The sequence below is a fragment of the Rhinoderma darwinii genome, chromosome 12, assembly GCF_050947455.1.
Source record: "Rhinoderma darwinii isolate aRhiDar2 chromosome 12, aRhiDar2.hap1, whole genome shotgun sequence".
Lineage (NCBI taxonomy): Eukaryota > Metazoa > Chordata > Amphibia > Anura > Rhinodermatidae > Rhinoderma > Rhinoderma darwinii.
In genome coordinates this window covers 30,072,322-30,097,990 of record NC_134698.1, presented here as the reverse complement: position 1 = coordinate 30,097,990, position 25,669 = coordinate 30,072,322, and the positions used below count along the sequence as shown (strand labels likewise).

Here is a 25,669-nt window from a genome sequence, read left to right as displayed (position 1 = left end):
GGATAAAGCATGTCGGGTCGTGCCTGTGCCTGTACACATGAGTTTAAACGCGGAGCAGTCTCGTAGTTGCTCTCCAGGATGTTTTAGGGACGCCAGGAAATGTCGCAACTGGGTAACCTGCCATGTCGAGAAAGGGACAGGCTCCAACAGGGCTTGTATTTGATCGCTCTTCATCCACCTCCCCTCCTGCTGAAATTGTAGGGCCTGCCCCTTACCCGCCCGCAACCATACTTGAAATGGACCACTATCCAGTCCCGGTGGAAAGGCAGGGTTGCCCAAGATCGGGAATAGCGGGGAGGGGGACGGCGAGATCTCTGCCCGAGTAAACACCCGCGCTGCGACTGCCAGAGTGGGGCCGATTGTCGGGTGTAACTGCGCGACCCTGGGAGCATGTCTGCCCAACCAGGGCAGAGCCTGCAATGGGATAGACATAAACGCCTGTTCCATAGACACCCATTCTTTCATCCCGCCGTGCCGGAACCAGTCTAAGATTCGTGTCATGTGGGAGGCGTGATGATAGGAGACAAAGTCTGGAAGACCAATGCCCCCCTCCCCCTTTACACGAAAGAGCAAAGATCGGGCGATACGTGCTGGTTTCCCTGCCCATATGAATTTGTACAGCAGGGACTGAAAGAACGGGCGTGGGATATGGATCGGTAGGGCCTGTAGGAGATGCAGAATCCGTGGCAAGATGTTCATTTTAAAAATCGCACACCTACCGAACCAGGTAAAAGTGCCCAACGTCCAAGAGTCCAGGTCCGCCTTTATACGTTGAAGAAGCAAAGGGAAGTTCACCGCATAAAGGCGAGAAAGATCACTGGGAAGTCGGACTCCCAGGTATTTAAGCGAGTCTCTTGCCCACTTGAAGGAAAAGGACTCCGACAGGTCAGTGACCAAAGTCTGTGGTAACGAAATATTAAGGGCCTCTGACTTCTGGTAGTTTATTTTGAAGTTGGATAATCTCGAGTATCTACCCAGCTCCGCCATCAGGTTAGGCAAGGAAATTCTAGGGGCTGTGAGGAAGAACAGCAGGTCATCCGCGTAAGCGGCAACCTTATGGGATCTGCCTCCCAGGTCCACGCCTGTAATGTCCGGGTTGGAGCGGACGTGACACAACAAAGGCTCTAGGCATAAGATAAAGATCAGAGGCGATAGGGGGAAGCCTTGGCGTGTGCCGTTAGTAATCGTAAAGGAGGATGAGAGGTGCCCATTGACCTTGACCTGAGCTGACGGGGATGAGTAGAGACCAGAGATCCATGACATCATATGAGTCCCTATTCCTATATGTCGTAGGGTGGCCAACAAAGTCCCAACTGACCCTGTCGAAGGCCTTCTCCGCGTCCGTTGAAAAAAATAAGTGGGGAGTGACGTGACTGCCGCCTGGTACATTAAATTAATTGCCCGTGTGGTGTTATCTCTCGCTTCCCGTAAGGGCATGAAACCCACTTGGCCAGTATGTATCACGGTTTGAAGGAGCGGAGACAACCGATATGCCAGAATCTTTGCAAAGAGTTTCAAATCTACGTCCAGTAGTGAAATAGGACGGTAACTCTGGCATAGGGATGGGTCCTTCACCTTCCTTGGGTATGACCGTAATATCAGCCCTCAGCGTGTCCCTGGGAATGGAACCCCCTTTGGTAAGTGAATTAAAGGCCCGGATGAAGTGGGGTGTGAGCACTTCTGAATAGGTTTTATAATACGGCAGAGACAGGCCATCCGGTCCCGGGGCCTTCCCCGTAGGGGAGTCTTTCAGTGCCCATGACCACTCCTCTGGGGAGATGGGGGCCTCTAAGGCCGCAAGATCGTCAAGGGGGATGGATTTCATCCCAGAGGATCGAAGGTACTCCTCGATCCTCTCTAGATGGCTACCGCCGTCCTGTGAGCAGGGTGCCGTTGGGAGATTGTAGAGAGAGTGGTAATAGGCACGGAAGGTCTCAGAGATGTCATGTGGAAGTTGCAGTCGTTTATTATGGGTACCTATGATGTGTGGGACGTATGTACGCGATCTGGTTTTCCGGAGGGCGCGGGACAAGGTCCTACTGGGTTTATTACTGAATTCATAAGTGTGTCTTCTACATTTGACTAGGGTGGCCTTCGCCTTGGCCAGAAAGAGTGAGCGCACCTGCTCCCTCAATTGTCCCAATTCTGCCCCTAATAACCGGTCCTGTGATACTTTATGGGACTGTTCCAGTCGGTGGATGCGTGACAGTAGGTCTCTGAGATGTGCCGTTCGCTCCTTTTTGAGTTTGGCTCCCAGTCGTATAAGGGAACCGCGCACCACACATTTATGCGCCTCCCATATACAGAACGGGTCCATCCCTGGTGTGTAATTTCTATCAAAGTATTCCACCAGGTCACGACGTACTTCAGAGACCACTGACGTATCCTGTAGGAGCGACTCATTCAGTCGCCACTGCCAGGAGGGAGTATGGGCCAATGGGCGCGCCAGGGTAATGGTAATAAGGGCATGGTCAGATATCGTTATGTCCTCTATTGAGGATGATGTAAGGCTAGGGAGATGTGCGTGGCGTAGGAAAAAATAGTCCAACCTGGAATAGGAGTTGTGAGGCGCCGAGTAGTACGTGTAGTCTTTGACTGAAGGATGCATAACTCGCCACGCGTCAACAAGTTGATGGTCGTGCAGCAATCGCCGTATACGACTATGTGCTGCCCTGGGTAGGGAGGAGTGCCCTCGTGATGTGTCTAAAGTTGGGTCTAGGGTGACATTTAAATCCCCCCCCCCCCCCCCAATGACTAAGGTACCTTCCAGAAAGCCATCCAGAGCCCTCAAAACTCTGTCCAGGTAGGCCACCTGACCAGAGTTAGGGAGATAGTATGAGGCCAGTGTGTACAGTGCATTATCCAACTTACCCTTTCCGAAAAGGTACCGTCCCGCTTAATCTGCGCAGGTGTCCACGTGTTCCCAGTGTAGGGAACGAGAGACCAGGATGGAGACTCCCTTGGTCTTGGAGTCGGGGGACGCACTATGATACCCTGCTGGGTAGTTGGTGTCTGTAAGCTTCGAGATGCTATCTGCCCGGAAGTGGGTTTCCTGTAGAAAGGCCACGTGTGCTTTTCGTTTCCACAGGAGACGGAGAATGGAGGACCTCTTTTCCGGAACATTCAGACCCTGTGCATTTAGGGAGACAACAGTAATGTCCGTCATGGCAGCGGAAATTTCAGGAGTGGACAGAGGGGGAAGGGGAGGGAAAGGCTAGGAAGAAAAAGAGAGAAAAAAGAAAAAGAACGGGTATATTCAGAGCAAGCTCTCTAAAGTCGGAGTACAATACCTCTCCACTATTCAACGCGAGCTGTGCCGCCCGCAGGAAACCTTCAAACACGACACAGCTACACGGAACCCTATGAGGGAACGAGGAAAGACCAGAGTGCAGTGACAGCGCGACAACAGTTAAAATATCAACTAGAAAATTCAATTAACCAAAGTGCTTGAGAGCCCCGGACTCACCCTATTAACAGTTAACATTCCTAGTAGTCACCTTCCCCTACGTGATAACCCAGGTTAGGCAAGTGAAACAGTTAAAGCAGGTGAACTAGATAAAACCTCCCCCAACAGGTGTGGACCTGCCCGCCCCCTCAACCCACAGTGATACAACCAGCTATAAGGCAGTTCCAGCAATGTGTTCCTGACAGTCCTCCAGGAACCCTATGGGAAAAAGAGAGATGCAAAATGTAGTACAGGAAAATGTCTACAATAAAGGCATCTGTGGACATTCAGTCCCTCCACGGCGATCGTCGTCCAGGGGGATGGAGGTCATCGGGCCCCGACCCTCGGTCTCTGCGTGGAGGTCGACGTTCCATGGCTCGGAGGTCGGATTGCTCTGCTCCAGGTCGGTTCGGCTGACGGGACCCAAAATCCGGGTATGGGCCTCCTCTGGGAGCAAATGGTGTCGGCGGTTCGGTCCAGTCTGGTAACCGCACCGGCGTGGTCTCCAAGAATCGGAATGCTTCCTCCAGGTCGTCAGGAGAGCGGACAGCAAAAGACATTCCCTGCTTGCGAAGGATGATGTGGAAAGGGTGTCCTGTATGTTGCGCCTGGTGCCCTTGTTGCTTCCAATAACGGGCGGACAGTTCTGCGCATGGAGAGTGTCAGTCTGGATACATCTGGCAGGACGGTGATATCGGCGCCATTGTATGGGACAGCCCCTTTTTCCCAGGCTCTGCGGGCAATCTCCTCTTTTTGCTTGTAGAAATGCACTCTACAGATAACAACATCCCTGGGTCGATTGCCGTCTCCATTCCTGGGACCTGCCAGTCTGTGAACTCTGTCCATTTCTATGGGCATATCTCGCGGGCGCTCCAGGAGCTTGTTGAAAATGTGGGTCACAGCATCGTAAAAAGGAGATTTTCTTTGTTACTCATTATATAATCCTTATCTTGTCGAGTTCATTGGGGGGGGGGGCGGGGGGGGGGGCACAGCTCGCACCTTGTTCTGTTTTATTATTTATAGGCTTCTGCAGGACCTGATGGATGGGTTCTTCTTGCCCTTGGTTTTGACCCATCTAGGGTTTTGTCGTTTTTTTTATTTTTTTCCTCCAGGTTAAATGTTGCCTTTTCTATTGGCCTCCCTAATTTCTCCTACTTCTTGTGTACAAACTCTGTGTATACTGGAGGAGCGAACACTTTTGGCTTCATGTCCACCTAACAAAAAAAGTCCCCTTTTTCCAATATACTGTATGTTCTGAAACAACTGTAAGAAAAAGGGAGTCCAGACAATAATATATATATATTAAAAGTGGAAGAATATCAATTTTATCGAATACGATAGAACAAGGAAAAATGTATAAAAACAATTCGAGGATCCAAAACAAGGTCTCTATGTGGACCACTCCACAAGATGACATTATTGCCATGGATACAGTAATACCATTCATCTATAGTACAAGTATGTGTAGCATACAGAGCCTATCAATCATGTACATACAAATGGTGGCACATTGTAGGTATAGTACCTCACGTGATTACACATGGTACAGGCTACCCAAAACTACTACAAGAGAGACTAGTATTTAAACATGACACAAAAAGTAAAGCAATTGTATACATATGATATAAGTCACAGATCAAGGGGGTGTGACCTGGAATACAAGTCAACACCCGCCTGGTCTGGTAGATAGTGATGAATATGCACGTTCAACCTAGTAGTTAAGAAATGTGTAGCAAGATCCTATGTCAGGAGGAACCTATACAACGAGCCTTACCCATGAATGTAAGTGTGGTCCACAGAATGAGACGCGCGTTTCAGTAATACCGCTTCTTCAGGGGGTACCAACCATGTGTTTATGTCCCGTTTAAATATTAAAACAAGTGATCAGCAGGTGGGGTCCTGTGCATCTGGCAGACTGGTCTACGGCGCATGCGCGTGATTATGGTTGGGGAAGCGAGACTACCCCCGCCAGTCGTCATACCGCTATTGCGCATGCACATCTCCCAGGACGCGTCTCTGAGACAACGCAGGCGTAGAGCATGTGTACTGACGAGGACCCCCCAGAGTGCAAGACATCACCGTGAGTATGTGTAAGAGATATTCAATGTAGAGATTGAGAGGATAATATGTATTACTATTAAGTATATTCCATAACACTCCCTTTGCTCTGTGACAAAGAGAAGACATCCAAGTGAAAATATCAGACAAGCAAATATAGTAATAATAATTACTTAATATACCCTCCGAGTCAATTAAATCAATAGATATAGAAATAAAACTGAGAATAGTGAAAAAAAGACCTAATGCTATTACAAAGTTATGTAAATGTAATTACTCTGGTAACCAGAGGAAATAGTAACAAAAGAAAAAGTGGCAAGTGCACATAGTGCAATGAATAAGTCGCGATATAAGTGACAAAAAATATAAAAATGAAAACAAACGTGAAATGGATATGTGGAAACCACGTAAAGAAGTCGCGAGATACACAAAGAAACGTGACCATAAAAAGCAACAATTAGTGTTTAGGGGAGGAGGAGGAAAGGAACTACCTACAGAGTTAGACACAGTAGTTAATACTCTCCATTGTAAAGATACTCAGGTGTTCTCAAAGAAGAGAGATTTCTTCTTTTTTTCTCTCAGACATGTTGGTCAGACGATTATCTAACAATCACTCGTTCGTGATACGACATCACGGACACCCAGGGATCAGAATATAGAAATATCCACAGTCAGAATCTGGACATAAACGCAAAACAGACAGTAAGTAACATATAACAATTAATTGGACAAATAGGGGAAAACTAAGAATTTAATTTTAAAAGGCAGAAAAAGCCTATAAGAAGGCAGCAAAGCTCAATTTCTCGTTGAGGCCAAATGGGGCCATAGTGCCCAAAGTGATAATCCACCTACACTCCCTTTTGTGCAAGCATCATCCTCGCATCTCCTCCTCTGACACCACAATGTACTCTGTCAATACAACGCAACCCCTTTTCATCTAGGGGTCCGGTTCAGGGCTGTTACCCGTGTGGGGATTGGGTGGCATGTGTCAACATATCACAGACAAATTTTTTTGATTCCATCAGCAGTGGACGTAGTTTCAAAATTCTGCACTATATCACGTGTAATACTACCCATGTCATCTATTATGCGAGATATGGTTGTCCCAAGGTGTATGTGGGTATAACATCCAGGCAACTTAGAATTCGCATTCGCAAACATGTACGGGATATTATTGCTGCAAAAGAGATCAATGATTTAACGCTATTGAAAACCATTCTCAAACACTTTAAATTACATCATGGGTGTGATCCCAAAATGTTCCTGTCATGGGGTATTGACAGAGTACATTGTGGTGTCAGGAGGAGATGCGAGGATGATGCTTGCGCTAAAGTGTGGAGAGTGTAGGTGGATTATCACTTTGGGCACTATGGCCCCATTTGGCCTCAACGAGAAATTGAGCTTTGCTGTCTTCTTATAGGCTTTTTCTGCCTTTATAAATTAGAATTTTCTTAGTTTTTCCCCAATTTGTCCAATTAATTGCTATATGTTACTTACTGTCTGTTTTTGTGTTTTATGTCCAGATTCTGACTGGATATTTTTATATTCTGATCTCTGGGTGTCCGTGATGTCGTATCACTAACGAGAGATTGTTAGATAATCGTCTGACCAACGACCAACCTGTCTGAGAAAAAAAAAAGACGAAATCTCTCTTTGATATCACCTGAGTATCTTAACAATGGAGAGAATTAACTACTTTGTGTCTAAGGCTGGATTCACACGAGCGTGTGCGTTTTGCGCGCGCAAAAGGTCCATAACCGCTCCGTGTGTCAGCAGCGTATGATGCGTGGCTGCGTGATTTTCGCGCAGCCGCCATCATTATGACACTGTATGTTTGTAAACAGAAAAGCACGTGGTGCTTTTCTATTTTCATTCATAGTTTTTATTGCTGTTGCGCGAATCACGCGCGTCACACGGAGGTGCTTCCGTGTGCTGCGCGTGATTTTCACGCACCCATTGACTTCAATGGGTGCGTGATGCGCGAAAAACGCACAAATATAGGACATGTCGTGACTTTTACGCAGCGGACACACGCGGCGTGACAATCACGGACTGTCTGAACGGCCCCATTGAGTTTCTTTGTGTATCTCGCGACTTCTTTACGTGGTTTCCACGTATCCATTTCACGTTTTGGTTTTGTTTTTATATTTTTTTGTCACTTATAGCGCAAATTATTCGTTGCACTATGTGCACTTAATTAAGTAATTCTTATTACTATATTTGCTTGTCTGATGTTTTCACTTGGATGTCTTCTCTTTTTCACACAGCAAGGGGAGTGTTATGAAATATACTTAATAGTAATACATATTCAATGTAGAGATTGACAGCATAATATCTCTTACACATACTCACGGTGATGTCGTCTTGCTTTCTGGGGTCGCGAATGCTACAGTGATATGGGGCGCCGACTTCACTCTCCTCATCCTACAACAGGACAATGACCCAAAGCACACCTCCAAATTATGCAAGAACTATTTAGGGAAGAAGCAGGCAGCTGGTATTCTATCTGTAATGGAGTGGCCAGCGCAGTCACCAGATCTCAACCCCATAGAGCTGTTGTGGGAGCAGCTTGACCGTATGGTACGCAAGAAGTGCCCATCAAGCCAATCCAACTTGTGGGAGGGGCTTCTGGAAGCATGGGGTGAAATTTCTCCCGATTACCTCAGCAAATTAACAGCTAGAATGCCAAAGGTCTGCAATGCTGTAATTGCTGCAAATGGAGTATTCTTTGACGAAAGCAAAGTTTGAAGGAGAAAATTATTTCAAATAAAAATCATTATTTCTAACCTTGTCAATGTCTTGACTATATTTTCTAGTCATTTTGCAACTCATTTGATAAATATAAGTGTGAGTTTTCATGGAAAACACAAAATTGTCTGGGTGACCCCAAACTTTTGAACGGTAGTGTACATGATTGGTATTACTGTATCCATGGCAATAATGACATCTTGTGGAGTGGTCCAAATAGAGACCTTGTTTTGGATCCTCGAATTGTTTTTATACATTTTTTTCCTTGTTATATTGTATTCAATAAAATTGATATTTTTCTACTTTGATTATATATAGTATCTGGACTCCCCTTTTCTCATAGTTGTTTCATGATATATTGGATATATTGGAGTTTTGCTATATCTACACTAACTAGAACTTTGGAGGTGATTAACACTATGTTGGTTTTACCTAACCACTTACCCTGTGAGACTTGTGTTTGATACTGTGTGTTCTGTATCAATTACTCATGGTTTTTAAGATGTTTGGTCTTGCTTTTATTTAAAAGAAATCTTTTACTTAAAGTGGATGAAAATCCGTCCTGGTCATGTGATGAAATCTCAGAAACAATAACTAAATTATTAATCAAATCACTCTAAAATATAACCTATTATTCAAATTACATCTAAAACCTCATACTCCACATAGAACAAATCTCCCGATGCATAGGGGCAAGTATCAAAGCTCCTAAGTAGTTAACGCCAGTCTATGCAAAATACCTACTGTAAGTGCAAACAACCTTCGTACAGAAAGAAAAGGACAATTAGAAAAAGTAACATTCTTACGATCTCCGCTGTTCAGTAGCCATACGTGACCGCTGCTGGGCAGAATACTGACCAACGTAGCTAGGGCTTGTGTAACTCTCCCGTCCCTCCCCATCACTATATCTTGCATTGCTGGATAGAGGGAGATGCACGGCTACCGTCGCAAAAATGATGACCCACTTCAGGTGGCTAGCCCTGATTATGGTCCTATTTCACTTCCATGACCAGGACAGATTTTTTTTAGCTTGTGGAAGTATACTATGAGAGATATGCTTTTTCTAAACATACCTTTATAAAGAACCAAGCCTGAGTAGCCTATTTTAAAATCCATGTATTTATAAGTGCTGTAAGGGTATGTTCACACGTAGTCAACCAAAACGTCTGAAAATCCAGAGCTGTTTTCAAGGGAAAACAGACCCTGCTTTTCAGACGTTTTTTACCAACTCGCATTTTTACCAACTCATTTTTTTACCAACTCGTTTTTGGAGCTGTTTTCATTGGAGTCTATGAGAAAACAGCTCCAAAAACGTCTGAAAGAAGTGTCCTGCACTTCTTTTGACGAGGCTGTATTTTTACGAGTCGTCGTTTGACAGCTGTCAAACGACGACGCGTAAATAACAGGTCGTCTGCACAGTACGTCGGCAAACCCATTCAAATGAATGGGCAGATGTTTGCCGACGTATTGTAGCCATATTTTCAGACGTAAAACGAGGCATAATACGCCTCGTATACGTCTGAAATTTGGCCGTGTGAACATACCCTTAGATACAAGACTACAGCTTGTTTTTGTTTTTTATGTTTAGTGGAGACAGAACCTTCAGATCATCTTACTCAAGAACAACATGAACCAGAAAGGTAAAACACCACATTGCACTTTTTAAGTATAATTTAATTCTTTGTAGTTTTTAACCCTTTCACGACCAAGGACGAAAATGCACGTCCTGGTCGGCTGCTAGTTCCCGCTCCAGGACGTGCATTTTCGTCCGCATTTCAAACTGTCACTGTGTAAACACAGAGTTACAGACCCGCGCTGACAGCTGTCCTAGACAGCTGAGACATCAGTCTCGCCGGACAGCGGACCATCGCCGCTGCTTTCGGCAGTTAACCCCTTAAGTGCGGCGACGGATTGCCGTCGCCGCATTTAAGTGGTTTGAAGCACATCGGCAGCCCCCACGAAGTGATCGTGGGGGCTACCGATGCTTGTCACGGCAATCGGAGGTCAGATAATGACCTCCGAGTTGCCATGTACGGAAGCCTCGGAGGAACAGCCTCCGGCCGTTCCTCCTCTGCTTCCTGTCAGTGTGACAGTCACGTCACAATGACAGTTAGGAGTACATTACACTACGTGTGTAGTGTAATGTACTCTAGCAGCGATCAAAGCTGCAAGTCTAAGTGTCCCCTAGTGGGACAAGTAAAAAAAAGTACTAAAAATGTTTTAAAAAAAGTGTAAAAATAAAAGTTATAAGTTCTATAAACACAAAATGCTTTTTTTTTCCTATAATAAGGCGGGATTCACACGACCGGGTCGGGTCCGAGCCCGAGTGCCGGCCGGTAAAATCGGCCATTCTGCCCGGCCGGTTTGCATAAAGTTATGCATCCGTGCCGGGCCGGGCAGATCCGGACAGTGACATCAGCGGCAGCTCCTGAAGGGGAATCCCCATGTGTTCGGGGATTCCGCTTCAGGAGTTTCCCCTGATGTCACTGCCCAGATATGGACAGAGACATCAAGCGCTCTGTCCAGGAGCGGAATCCCCGAACACACGGGGATTCCGCTCCTTCAAGGAGCTAAAGTGCGGCTAGCACATAGCAGAGCGGGGAGATACCTCCCCGCTCTGCTATAGTGGCGTCGCTGCAGTAGTAGCAGCCGCAGCAGCTGCTGCTACTAGCGGCGCCATCTAAGGTGTCGCCGAGCCAGGGTGCTTTTAACAAGCAGGGGAAGGGAGCCAGCGCAGCGCTCCCTCCACCTGCTGTACACCCCGGCCCTGCAACACAGTGTGCAGCGATGCCATTCGTCAGAATGGCATCAACTCCTCCTCCTCACATGCACTCTGCGCTGTGAGGAGGAGGAGATAGAGCGCAAGCGCCGGGAAACCCGGCCATCACTCGGAACACATTCCGGTGATGGCCGTGTAATACCCGGCCCCATAGACTTCTATGGGAGCCGGGCGGCCGGGTGTCCGGGCAAAGATAGAGCATGTCCTATTTTTTGACGGCCGGATTTTCCGGCCGTCAAAAAATCGGTCGTGTGAATAGCCCCATTAGGGGTCTATCATTCCTAATGCAGCCGGGTGCCGGCCGATTTATGAACGGCCGGCACCCGGACGGGAAACCCTGCCGTGTGAATGAGGCCTAAGACTTTTATTATAGAAAAAAAATGAACACGTTAAAAAAAGTACACATATTTGGTATCACCCCGTTCATAACGACCCCAACTATAAAACTATAATGTTATTTTCCCCGCATGATGAACACCCCAAAAAAAATCAATAAAAAACGACGACGGAATCACAATTTTTTTTGGTCACCACCGCTCCCTAAATAAAGAATAAAAAGTGATCAAAAAGTCGCATGTACCCAAAAATAGTACCAATAAAAACTTCTATCCGTCCCGCAAAATACAAGCCCTTACACCGCTTTTTTGACTAAAAAATAAAAAAATTATGGCTCTCAGAATATGGTGACACAGAATTTTTTTTTTTTTTATAAATAAGTCATTTTATTGTGCAAACGCTAAAAAAAAAGGACCAAACCTATATCCATATGGTATCGCCGTAATCGTACCGACCCACAGAATAAAGTAAAAATGTAATTTATAGCGTACGGTGAGCGCCGCAAAAAGAAAACCTAAAAAACGTCAGAATTCCTGTTTTTTGCTCAGGATTGCAAACAAATTGAACAAAAAGTGATAAAAAAAAAATCGCACGTACCCCAAAATGGTACCAATGAAAACTACAGATTGTCCCGCAACAAATAAGCCCTCGCACGGCTCCGGTGGTGAAAAAATAAAAAAGTTCTGGCTTTCAGAATATGGCGATGCAAAATGTGCAGAGCGTTCCAAAAGTGGATAAGATCGGGCGCCATTTATCAGTGCGACACCGGGCACATATCTATGAATTATTATTTATTTACCCCATTATTATACCCTCTTATTATGCCCTGATGTTCTCCGCACAGATTACATATGCCCCCACATTATAAACTGAAATACCAGCGAAACCCAAAACAGAAAAACTACCAAGCAAAATCTGCGTTCCAAAAGCAAAATGGCGTTCCCTCCCTTCTGAGCCCTGCAGCGTGCCCAAGCAGCAGTTTGCGCCCACACATATGGCGTCGCCATACCCGAGAGAACTCGCTTAACGTTTTATGAGGTATTTGTCTTCTGTGGCACAAACTGGGCACAACATATTATGCACTAAAATGGCATATCGGTGGAAAATTGCAATTTTCACTTTGAACCATCCGCTGCGCATTAACCCCTTTGCGCACTATGACTTAATTGCCCGTCATGGTGCGGCGGTTGATGTATGGAGCCGGCTCACGTGCTGAGCCCGCTCCATAAGCTGCGGGTGTCGGCTGTGTATTACAGCAGGCCCCCTCGGTACTAACGGACAGGTACAGCGATCGCGCTGTTACAGAAGCCTGTAAGAATAACAATATACTGCAATACATTAGTATTGCAGTATATTGTACCAGCGATCCAATGATCACTGGATCAAGTCCCCTAAGGGGATTGATTAATAAAATGTGTAGAAGAATTATAGTTATTAGTAGTGAGAATTTTTTTTTTTTTTAAAGTTAAAAAAACGAAACACCTTTTCGCATTTTTCTTCTAAAGTAATGTAAAAAAATGAACAAAATTGGTATCGCTACGTCCGTAAAAGTCCGAACTATTACAATATACCATTATTTAATTTGCACAGTGCACACCGTAAAAAAAATTAATAATTGAAACCGTCAAAATCTCAGTTTTTTTTTTTTTTGTCACCTTCGCTTTAAAAAAAAAATGTAATACAACTTTTGAATCACTTTTTATGTACTAAAAAATGGTACCAATAAAAACTGCAGCTCATCCCGCAAGAAATAAGCCCTCACACCGCTCTATTGATGGAAAAATAAAAAAGTTATGGCTCTTGGAAAGCGGGGAGTGAAAATCTAAAATATGAAAGCAAAAAATGGATCAGTCCTGAAAGGGTTAATTCATTTCTAATAAAAAACCGTATGACCACATGTGGGGTATTTCCGTACTCGGAAGAAATTGCTTTATAAAAAATTTTTTTTTCCCTTCTTTATCCCTTGTGAAAATGAGAAAATTCAACATTTTAGTGGAAAAAATTTTGATATTAATTTTCGCGCCCTAATTCTAATAAACTCTGCAAAAGACCCGTGGGGTGTAAATGCTCACTATACCCCTAGAAAAATTCCTTGAAGGTTTTTCCAAAATGGGGTCACTTTTGGGGGGTTTTCACTGTTTTGGTCCCTCCAGTGCATTGCAAATGCGACATGGCACCGAAAACCATTCCAGCAAAATCAAAAATCCAAATGGCACTCCTTCCCTTCTGAGCCCTGCTGTGGGTCCAAACAGCAGTTTATTACCACATATAGGGTATTGTCGTAATCGGGAGACATTGCTTTACAAATGTTGGGGTGCATTTTCTTCGTTATTCCTTGTAAATAATAACAATTTCTATGTTTCAGAAAAAAAGTAAATTTTAATTTTTACAGACTAATTCCAATATATTTAGCGAAAAACCTGTGTGGTCAAAATGCTAACTATACCCCTAGATAAATACCTTAAGGGGTCTAGTTTTCGAAATGGGGTCATTTATGGGGAGTTTCTATCGTTCTGGCAGCTCAAAGCTTCTCCAAATGTACAGTGGGGCCTAAAACATTTTCAAGCAAAATATGAGTCCTGAAAGCCTCCGGGTGTTCTCTTCCTTTTAGGGCCACAATGTGGGTATTTTTGAAAACAGGAGAAAGAGGGTGATAGATTTTGGGGTGTGTTTCTTCATTTTCATGTTCGCTTTACAAAGAAATCGGTCTTCAAACAAATACTTTTATGAAAAAAGTGAAATTATTTTTTTTTTCACCTGATATGCATTAAATTTAGCAAAGTACTGTGGGGTCAAAATAATTACTATACACCTAAATAATTACGTTATGGGGTCTAGTTTTCGAAATGGGGTAGTTTATGGGGAGTTTCTATCGTTCTGGCAGCTCAAAGCCTCTCCAAATGTACAGTGGGGCCTAAAACATTTTCAAGCAAAATATGATTCCTGAAAGCCTCCGGTTGCTCCCTTCCTTTTGGGCCCTGCCGTGTGTCCAGGCAGCGCATTAGGGCCACAATGTGGGTATTTTTGAAAACCGGAGAAACAGGGTGATAGATTTTGGGGTTTGTTTCTTCATTTTCATGGTCGCTTTACAAAGAAATTGGTCTTCAAACTGATACTTTTATGAAAAAAAGTGAAATTATTATTTTTTCCACCTGCTATGTATTCAATTTAGCAAAAAACTGTGGGGTCAAAATACTTACTATACCCCTAGGTAAATACCTTAAGGGGTCATTTGTGGGGGTTTCCATCACTCTGAGACCTATGAGCCTCTGAAAACCTGGCTTGGTGCAGGAAAACAAAATGTACTTCAATTTGTAAGTCCTCTAAATTGCTGAAAATTTATTTTATTTTTTCAAAAGTGCTGCCAAAATAGAGTAAAGAGATAGAAATATATATTTAATTAAAAAAATTGTACAGTATGTGTGTACATATGACGTATTGCAGTTAAAAATAGGAGAAAATGGTAATTTTTACAAAATTTCTTCCATTTTTCTATTTTTTCATTAATTTCCGCAAATTGTATCAGTCTACTTTTACAACTAAAATAAAGTACAACATGTGACGAAAAAACAATGTCAGAATTACTTGGATATTCAAAACTTTCACAGAGTTATTCTCTGATAAAGTCAGACATACCAGATTTGACAAATCTGGCTTGGTCATTAAGGTACAAACATTCCCGGCCATTAAGGTGTTAAAGTATAGGTTGATTAAAACACATGGGAAGATAGCTACCATAGTTTTGTTTCCAGCTCTTGGACTCTTCCAATTGTTGGGGAAAAAAAGTTAGATGTTTGAGATTTCCCTATATCTAAGGCCCCATGCAGTGCGATTGTGACAGCGTACAGTCTGCAATTCTGGATAGTATAAGGTACTTTATATTCCATGGGACAATGCACACGACCGTGGTTTCCACGGTCTGTGCATTGCCTGGGGGCCCAGACTGCAAAATAAATAGGACCTGTCATTTTACGAGCTGCATTTGTGGTCCGGGCTCATTAAACTCTTGTATGTGCACGACCTGTGATTGTGGACGGCCCATGGATGACACTCCTTGGGCCGTCCGTGCCGTAATCACGGACAATGTGCACAGTTACGGTCGTGTTCATGAGACCCAAGCCTTGATTCACATCAGCTTTTTCTATAACCCGTTAGTGACCGGCCCATCGTGTTTTTACGTTGGTCACTAACGGGCCTTATTCCGATGCCATAGACTTTTTATGTCGCGGCATCGGAATAAGTAAACAGAGCAGGGAGCTGTCAGATCTCCCTGCTCTCAGCTGCCAGAGGCAGCTGGGGGCGTCCCTGCTCTGCCGGGTGAGATCGATATTAGTATCGATCTCACCCGTTTAACCCCTCAGATGCGGTGCTCAATAGCGAGCACCGCATCTGAGTGGTTTTGGAGAAAGGGAGGGAGCTCCCTCTCCCACCGACACCCGGCGATACGATCACCGAGTGTCAGTGTCTCCCATGGCAGCCGGGGGCCTAATAAAGGCCCCCAGGTCTGCCTGTAATGAATGCCTGCTAGGGCATGCCGGAGGCATGACCTAGCAGATGCCTGTCCGTTTTAAACGGACAGGTAGTAATACACTGCAATACAGAAGTTTTGCAGGTTATTATAATAGCGATCGCAGAATCGCATATTAAAGTCCCCTAGTGGGACTAGTAAAAAAGTTTTTAAAAAAAAGTTTAATAAAGTTAATAAAAAAAAAATATGAAAAAAAAATGAAAAACCCACTTTTTCCCCTTACAAACTGCTTTACTATTAATAAACCTAAATAAATTAAAAAAGTTACACATATTTGGTATCGCCGCGTCCATAACGACCACGACTATAAAGTTATTACATTACTTAACCCACACGGTGAACGCCGTAAAAAATTAAATAAAAAATGACAGAAAAATGCTGTTTTCTGTGAATCCTGACTTAAAAAAAATGTGACTAAAAAGTGATCAAAAAGTCGCATCTACTCCAAAATGGTACCAATAAAAACTACAAGTCTTCCTGCAAAAAAAAAGCCCTCATACAACCGCATCGGCAAAAAATAAAAACGTTACGGCTCTTCAAATATGGAGACACAAAAACAAACAAATTTGAAAAAAAAGCGTTTTTACTGTGTAAAAGTAGGAAAACATACAAAAACGATACAAATTTGGTATCGTTGCAATCGTAACAACCCGCTGAATAAAGTTATTGTGTTATTTATACCACACGGTAAACGGCGTAGATTTAGGACGCAAAAAAGAGTGGCGAAATTTCAGATTTTTTTCTATTCCCCCCCCCCCCTCTCCAAAAAAAGTTAATAAAAGTTAATCAATAAATAATATGTACCTCAAAATGGTGCTATTATAAAATACAACTTGTCCCGCAAAAAACAAGACCTTATACAGCTATGTCTACGCAAAAATAAGAGTTATAGCTCTTGGAATGCGACGATTGAAAAACGTAAAAAATAGCTTGGTCATTAAGGTCTAAAACAGGCTGGTCATTAAGGGGTTAAACAATCTTCTTTTTTTTTTTTTTTTTTTTTTATATAAATAGAAAATTGGATAAACAAACAGAAAATAAAACTCCTAGCTTTGCAGAAATACATGAACAGCTTCCAGACATTTGAAGTAACTGTGTGTCATGGCCGGGAAGAGGGAGTGTGGAGCCTATACTCAGCGAGTTTCGGCTGTATGTTACCCTTGCAGTGGAGTGTTGACTGTATGTTCACACAGGGCAGATACGCTGCATGAAAGCACAGAGCCTATCCGCCCTGTGCAAATTTCGGCCGAAAAAACGCACCAAATTGAAGTGCAGTTTTTCGGTGGGAATGTCCGCTGCGGAAAACTGCACAGATAAAAAAAAAATGGATACTCCGACGGGATGACGTTTCATTCCATGTGACTGCTGCAGTCTGTGAAACGTCATCCCAGGAGGCCGGCCTGGAGGTATAAACTCAGACTTCAGGGCTAGTATAACATTCTTTTTTTTTTTTTTCTGAGTTCTGTTTTTTGCGGCGGAATCGCTGTTGCGTATTTTCCACAACAAATTATATTTCTGAAAATCCGCAGTATATACAATACGTGTGAACTGAACCTAACAGCCAGGATCGGAGATAACCCAAAACCTGACCATTAAACCACTAGAATGTCAGTAGCAACTACGTCGTCTACAGTAAACCATTAGAAAAATAGTGGGCCCTTCATCACCCCATCAGGCCCACAGATGGTTGTTATGGCAGCCTGTTGACCTGATGAAGGGCCCCAGGTCTGCCATCAGGTCTTAATAGGAGCTGGTAAAAATTGCTATACATGGGTATTGCAGTTTATATGTACCAGCCGGCAAACAATCGCCTGTTCAATTCCCAAGGGGGACAAAAAATAAACAAAATTAAATTAAAAAGAAAAATCTTTTCTCAAATCATCCTCCATGACCCTACCACAGGAGGTTGAATCTGCTCCCCTAATAGGGACAAGTACTCACGCAAGAGGTTAAACACCCCTAAACACCCCCCCCCCCCACACAGTGGTTTTTCTGTCCCTATTGGGAGACATGCAAGAGAGGCCTGCTCTGGGCTGGTTACAGGGTAAGGCTTAAGGATTATTCACCAGGCAGCTAGATTAAGTACCCTTGCTTTTCTCCCTCATGGCTGCTCTTGTTTCCCTGGGACTCCGGACCAAATACTGCCACTCCTGCGCCTATGGTCTTGCTGTGGGTGGTTGTGGCAGGCTCCGGTCCTCTTTGGCACTCCCCAGCCTTGCCGCTTTCCCTCTGGGGGAAGTTGCAACCTGCCAGATTCAGCATGTGTTTCACGCTGAGGCGCTTAGTCGCTCGCGTCATTTCCGTTGCACAAGGTGCACTTCCGGTCGAGTTCTGATGCGCTTACGGGCAGGAGGTGACGTGGGGACGCTTCCGGCCTGTTTGGAATGGGAGTAATCTGCACGTACGAAGAAATCCCTGCTGCAGTCCGCGTTTCTCGCCTCGTCCATCTCGGTGCCTGGCAGTTGGAAGTCCCTCCCCTAAGGTAAGACCAATTTCTACACAGGTGATTTTTGATTATCTGTGTCTAGTCCTGCTCCCTTTGAGTCCAGTGGGAAAACAGGAGTCGTAAGTTATACTATTTTGGGGGTTTGTTGTTGGGGTTCTGGTTATTTACTTCCCCTCCTATGTTATATCTTTCAGACGGACCAGGATACTCCTAAACCTAAAAAAGATCTCTGTCCATAAATGTGTGATTTGCTACAAAAACCTACCCTCATCTGAGAAAAAACTCCCTCTTAGTTGTGTACTGAAAAAATAGTCAGAGAAGCTCAACCTTCTCTTGTGGAAGATATCAGGAGGATGGTGAGACAGGAGATTCAAACATCTGTGGTATCATTCATTCAAAGTATTATTCCTCCTGATCCTACTCCCTCTCCAAAAAAGACAAAACTTATGATAGAAGAAGATTCTAATTCTTCTTTTTTTTTTAAAAGTTATTTTTATTAAGACCTCGTAATAAAAACAACGGTACAAGTACAAAAATATAATAACCTGAGTGTTTCACATAGTAAGCAATATAACAGTACCACGTTTATAAGGTCAATTTAAGAACAAAGAACACACGGATACATTTTTCCACATATTGATATGTACAGAAGTTAAAATAGAAAAAACTAAAACCCTAACGAACAGCCTTTCCTTAACAGCAGTAGATATAACATGAAATCTGGATAGGATCAGTCAAAGGAAGAAAGTCGGTGGAGGAATGTTGAACCAAACAGACGTCAGCATCTTCAGGCCCAAGTAGCCTCGGTCATGTCAGGTCTATGAGCTGGTATAAGGGTTGGCTATCCTCGAGCTCCATATTTTGATAAATTTATCAGGACATCCACGTGCTTCATAAGTGAGCTTAAAAAGGGGCAGGGTAGAGTTTACTAATGTAATCCATGCTGACCATGTAGGAACCTTAGGATGTTTCCAATGCAGGAGCATAGTGTTTGTTTTTTTTTTGCATAAAATAAGAGGAGCATCATAAGACACCTAGCTGCCACAGTAGGTACAATTTCTCCCACCAGGTCCAAGTATACGAGTCCTACCTTCAGCTCAAGAAATTCCAGTACTTCAGTCCAGAAAGTATTAATAATTGGACATTTCTAGAACATGTAGAAAAGAGCCATCAGCCCACAGGCAACGCGGACAGACCAGAGTAGGTATACGTCCCATCCTAAATAATCTGGAAGGTGTGTAATAGATTTGGTGGAAAAACTTTAATTGAATAAGGCGGTCTCTTGCAGATATTAGGGGGCCTGTCAGAGCGGATAGCATTTCCTTATCAGAGAATACAGAGGAAAGAGTCTGAGACCATTGGTCCAGGGCTCTATCAAGTTTATTGGAAGAAACTATCAACCGCTGTCTATAAAGCACAGATAACGGTTTAGCCAACGCCTCCTGTGTCACCTAATCTTCCACCGGGGATGTACAAAGTCTAACATTATATCCTGCAAATTGTGACCAAAGAGTGTATCTAAGCTGGAAATAGGATTGTAGCGTCCATGGCCGCGGACTGTCTGGTTTACTTACCCCCCCCCCAGCGGCCGCAGCCATGGATCTGTGAGCGCTGGCTTGAATCTCCTTACCAGGAGATGCCAAGGCTCACTTCCGCTCCGGTCCGCTGTGTCCCGTAGGGTGTGCCCGTACACTCGTGCCCGGCTTTAAGGGCCAGCGCGCGCACATGAGAATCATCAACTAGCCGATGATACCCTGGACTTTAAGAAGGGCCCTGCCCCTTTGCTCATTTCCTGAGCGTTGTTAGTATTCCCATATCAGTCTTGCAAATGGTCCCTTTATTTTTATCCTGTTTCTGTTGTTACACGTGCACGGCTACCTGTATCCCATGCTGTGTCCTTGTTCCTGAGCCTGTTAGTGTTGGAGTCATGTCCTATTGCACCTGCTGCAATCTGCCACATCCAATGTCATCCGCCACATCTGGCGCAACCTGCTGTCAGGCGTAACCTGCTGCACCCACCTCCATCTGTGCTAAAGCCTCGGCTACTGTCTGAACTATTCAGGTACCCTAGAGCGGGACTTTGTATTGATTGGTTGCTCTGTTGCTTGGCCATCTGCCTTCTTGCTACGGCGGTGCGGCCTAGTGGGTCCACATACCCACAGACCGTGACACTTCTCTTCCAGCACTACATCCTTCAAAGTCAATATACCTAGAGTTACCCATTCATCAGGATTAGGAAGTGTTCGTAAATGTGGTAAAAGCGGTTATACCAGAACGGGGTCCTAAGCAATTAGGACTGCTCCTCTTTAAAGAGCAGCATTGATCTCTGCCAGACCTTCAGAGTAGTCTTCTTTAGAGTTGTGTGTGTCCTGGGGGGCGGGGGGGGGGGGCTGTCTATAAATACAGTTCTCCAAGACTTTATAGGAACAAAGAAGGGAGGTATCCAGCTTCGTACAGGGATTAAAATGTCTATGGGTAAACCACCACCAAACATATACCAGTTGGCTAGCAAGGAAGTAAAGATATAGGTTCGGGAGGGCCAGCTCACCCTGTTCAGTAGGCAAGAGCAATTCCAGGAGTACCACTTGCCCAAATAAAAGATCCGAGATCTTTGTCAATATTCGAATACAGTGATAATGGTAGCCGTACCAGAGAATTGTGGAAGAGATATAAAAGTTTAGGTAGGGCCTTCATTTTGAACAGATTAATCCTGCCTGTAACTGTGAGTGCTGGATGAGGAGAAAAAGAACAACACACGGCGCCACATAGTGTAGATTATCCACGAGTAATTTGCACAAAGATAAGGTGAATTGTACTCACCTAGAGAGGTTATTCTGAACAGGCACAACACTGTTGAAAGGGATAAATCAGCCTACATGTTAGGCCCCATGCACACGACCGTGTTTTTGCGGCCGCAATTCCCCCGAAAATCCACGGGAGAATTGCGGCCCCATTCTTTGGGGCCATGCACACGACCGTAGTTTTTGCGGTCCTTGCACGGCCCGGGAGCCCGGACCGCAGAAAGAACGGGCATGTCTTATTACGGCCCGGTTCTGCGGTCCGGGCTCATTGAAAACAATGGCGGCAGCCATGTGCATGTCCCGCGATTTGCGGGCGGCCTGCGGCTGACAGTCCGCAGCCGGCCGACCCGAAAATCACGGCCTTGCACACGGCTACGGTCGTGTGCATGAGGCCTTATTCACCGCTACTTTGGATGTGTTGAAAGCAGACTGTATTTTATTCCATCCATTAAATATGTTTGTTTATAGCAGCGCCTAGCATATTTGGTCCTATTTTTCCTCTCTCTTGTATTCTGTGAGTGGGAGGTATTTCCACCTATCAAAGTCTATCCTGAGACATTGTACCAGTGGAGTAACCTTGTCCGGTATAAAACCACCAATATCTGAGCTAATCACTATACCCAGATAAGTAATTTTGTCTGCCCATTGTAACGGGGAAGGACGTATGACACTCCTGGCTGTAACATCTATTGCCATTACCAATGATTTCCACCAGTTCACCCGGAGCCCAGAGAAGGATGAAAATGAATCAAAGAAAGACAGTAGTGCATGTAGAGATGGACCCAGATCATTGAGGAATAGAAGTGTATCATCTGCGTAAAGGGAGACAGGCTCCTCCCTCTCCCCATCCTAAAGCCCTTTACATCAGGAGAGGCTCCTATAGCAAGTGCTAGTGGCTCAATGGCCAGTACAAAAAGAGAAGGAGATAGTGGGCAACCTTGCCTAGTCCTTCGGGCTAGCGTAAATGAAGTGGAAATATCACAATTGGCTCTAATACTTGCTGTAGGTTTGGCGTACAGTAGCTGTACCCACCTGATAAATCTGGGGCCTAATTTTGGCTCCTATTTTAATATCACAGTTAACCCCTTCCTGTCACAGCCACTTTTGGACTAAGTGACAGAGCCCCATTTTTAAAATCTGACCACTTTATGTGGTAATAACTTTGGAATACTTTCACCTAAGCAAGCGATTCTGAGATTTCCTCGTGACCAATTGTACTTTGCCAGGGGTAAAATGTGGTCGATAAATTCATTGCTTATTTGTGAAAAATACCAACATTTTGAGAGAAATTGCAAAAATTTGCCTTTTTCTAAATTTGAATGTATCTGCTTGTAAGAGAGATGGTTATATCACACAAAATAGTTGCTAGTTAACATTTCCCATATGTCTACTTTATGTTGGCATCGTTTTTTGAACATCCTTTAATTTGTCTAGGTCGTTTACAAGGCTTATAAGTTTTTAGCAGCAATTTCTCACATTTTCAGGAAAAATTCAAAAGCCTATTTTTATAGGGTCCAGTTCAGTTCTGAAGTAGCTTTGAGGGGCATATATTTTGGGAAATCCCCATAAATTCCCTGTCCGAGTATTCAAAACAGCATTTAGAAAGTTTCTTAACCCTTTAGGCATTTCACAGGAATTAAAGCAAAGTGGAGGTGAAATTTACAAATGATTATTTTATATTTTTTGCAGAAATTCAATTTTAATAATTTTTTTTTCTGTAACACAGAACGTTTTACCAGAGAAATGCAAATCAATATTTATTGCCCAGATTTCGCAGTTTTTAGAAATATCCAACATGTGGCCCTAGTGTGCTACTGTACTGAAACACGGGCCTCAGGAGCAAAGGAGCACCTAGTGGATTCTAGGGCCTTTGTTTTATTAGATTATGTTTTAGGCACCATATCCGGTTAGAAGGGCTCTTGTGGTGCCAAAACAAAGGAAACACCTAAAAAAATACCCCATTTTGGAAACCACACCCCACATGAAATTCATCTAGGAGTAGTGAGCATTTTCACCCCATAGGTGTTCCATAGTCTTTATTAGAATTGGGGAGTGAAAATGAAAAATGTTATTTGTTTTCCACTAAGATGTAGCTTTAGCTCAGTTTTTCATTTTCTCATCAAATAAAGGAGAATAATCGCCCCAACATTTTGTAAACTTCTCTAGATTAGGGAAATAGCCCATATGTGGTCATAAGCTGCTGTTTCGGCACCATTTGGAGCGCAGATTTTGCTGGATTGGTTTCTCGGCACCATGTTGCTTTTTGCAAAGCCCCTAAAGTGCCAGTACAGTATAAACTCCCCAAAAAGTGACTCCAAACTACACCCATTGAGGAATTCATCCAGGGGTGTAGTGTGCATTTTAAACCCACAGGTGAAAATTAAAAATTAAATTTTTTTCCAATAAGACTATAGCTATAGTTCAAAGTTTCTCATTTTCTCAACAAATAAAGGAGAATAAGCACCCAAACGTTTGTACAGCAACTTCTTTAGAGTAGGAAAATACCCCATATGTGGTCATAATCTGCTCTTTCAATACATGGCATGGCTCAGAAGAAAAGTAGCACTATTTTGCATTTGGAGCGCAGATTTTGCTGGATTGATTCTGGGGCGCCATTTGCATTTAGAGCCCCTGAGGTACCAGTACAGTAAAAACCTCTGAAAGGTTACTCCATTTGGTAAAATACACCCCTTGAGGAATTAATCTAGGGGTGTAGTGAGCATTTTGACCCCACAGGTTTTTGCTGAATTTATTAGAATTGGGACATGAAAATAAAAAAAAATATTTTTTTTCCAATAAGATGTTACATAGTTTGTACGGTTGAAAAAAAGACACATGTCCATCAAGTTCAACCAAGGGATAGGAAGTGGGATGGGAAAGGGGAAGTAAAAAATTTCTACACATAGGAGCTAATATTTTTTTGTTCTAGGAAATTATCTAAGCCTTTTTTAAAGCCATCTACTGTCCCTGCTGTGACCAGCTCCTGCGGTAGGCTATTCCATAAATTCACTGTTCTCACAGTAAAGAAGGCTTGTCGCCTCTGCAGGTTGAACCTTTCTTTTTCCAGACGGAGGGAGTGCCCCCTTGTTTTTTGAGGGGGTTTTACATGGAACAGGATTTCACCATATTTTTTGTATGTGCCATTCATATAGTTATATAAGTTAATCATGTCCCCCCTTCGTCGTCTTTTCTCAAGGCTAAATAGGTTTAGTTCTTTTAATCTTTCCTCATAACTTAGATTCTCCATGCCCCTTATTAGCTTCGTTGCTCTTCTTTGTATTTTTTCCAACTCCAGGGCATCCTTTCTATGAACTGGAGCCCAGAACTGGACGGCATATTCTAGATGAGGCCTCACTAATGCTTTGTAAAGTGGTAATATTACATCCCTGTCCCGCGAGTCCATGCCTCTTTTGATACACGACAATATTTTGCTGGCCTTTGAAGCAGCTGATTGACACTGCATGCTGAAATTTAGTTTATGATTTACAAGTACACCCAGATCCTTCTCAACAAGTGACTCCCCCAGTGTAGCTCCCCCTAGGACATATGATGCAGGCAGGTTGTTCGTACCCAGATGCATAACTTTACATTTATCTACATTAAACTTCATTTGCCAAGTGGACGCCCAAACACTTAGTTTGTTTAAATCTGCCTGCAATTCACAAACATCTTCCATAGTCTGAACTATATTGCATAGCTTGGTGTCATCTGCAAAAATTGAAATAGTGCTATTAATCCCATCCTCTATATCATTAATAAATAAGTTGAATAGTGGTCCCAGCACTGAAAGCTGGGGTACACCACTTATAACCGGGGACCATTCAGAGTAGGAATCATTGACCACAACTCTCTGGATACGGTCCTTGAGCCAATTCTCAATCCAATTACAAACTATACTTTCTAAACCTATAGTCCTTAATTTACCCATTAGACGTCTATGGGGGACACTGTCAAATGCCTCTGCAAAGTCCAAAAACACTATATCCACAGCGGCCCCTCTGTCTAGGCTTCTGCTTATCTCTTCATAAAAACAAATCCGGTTGGTTTGACAGCTTCTGTCCTTTGTAAAACCGTGCTGGCTGTCACTTATAATACTATTTATTGTCTCATAATTCTGTATATAGTCCCTCAATAGCCCCTCAAACATTTTCCCCACAATTGATGTTGAGCCCTTTTTGAAAATAGGCACCATATTTGCCCTGCGCCAGTCCCTTGGCACTATGCCAGTCATGAGAGACTATCTAAATATTATGAAGAGGGGGACAGAAATAACTGAACTAAGCTCCTTAAGAACTCTAGGGTGTAACCCATCTGGTCCCGGGGCCTTGTGTACGTTTATTTTATTTAGTTTTAGCTCAAAATTTTCTTTAGGACTATAGGAGAAAAGCACATCAACGTTTGTAAAGCATTTTCTCCCGAGTACAGCATTACCCCAAACGTGATCACAAACTGCTGTTTGGACACACGGCAGTACTCCGAAGGGAAGGAGCGCCATTTGTCTTTTTGAGCGCATACTTTGCGGAATTGG

At 43.7% G+C, this 25,669-nt stretch overlaps 1 protein-coding gene across 6 annotated transcripts in view; it reads left to right on the top strand.

The window, feature by feature from the left end:
- EXD1 (exonuclease 3'-5' domain containing 1) overlaps positions 1-25,669 on the top strand; it is a 175,018-nt gene that overhangs the window by 39,732 nt on the left and 109,617 nt on the right. For all 6 annotated transcript variants that reach the window (XM_075844892.1, XM_075844895.1, XM_075844890.1 and 3 more), the window contains exon 4: positions 9,840-9,891. In XM_075844892.1, the coding sequence (XP_075701007.1) occupies positions 9,840-9,891 (52 nt within the window). The remainder of the gene's footprint in view (positions 1-9,839; positions 9,892-25,669) is intronic.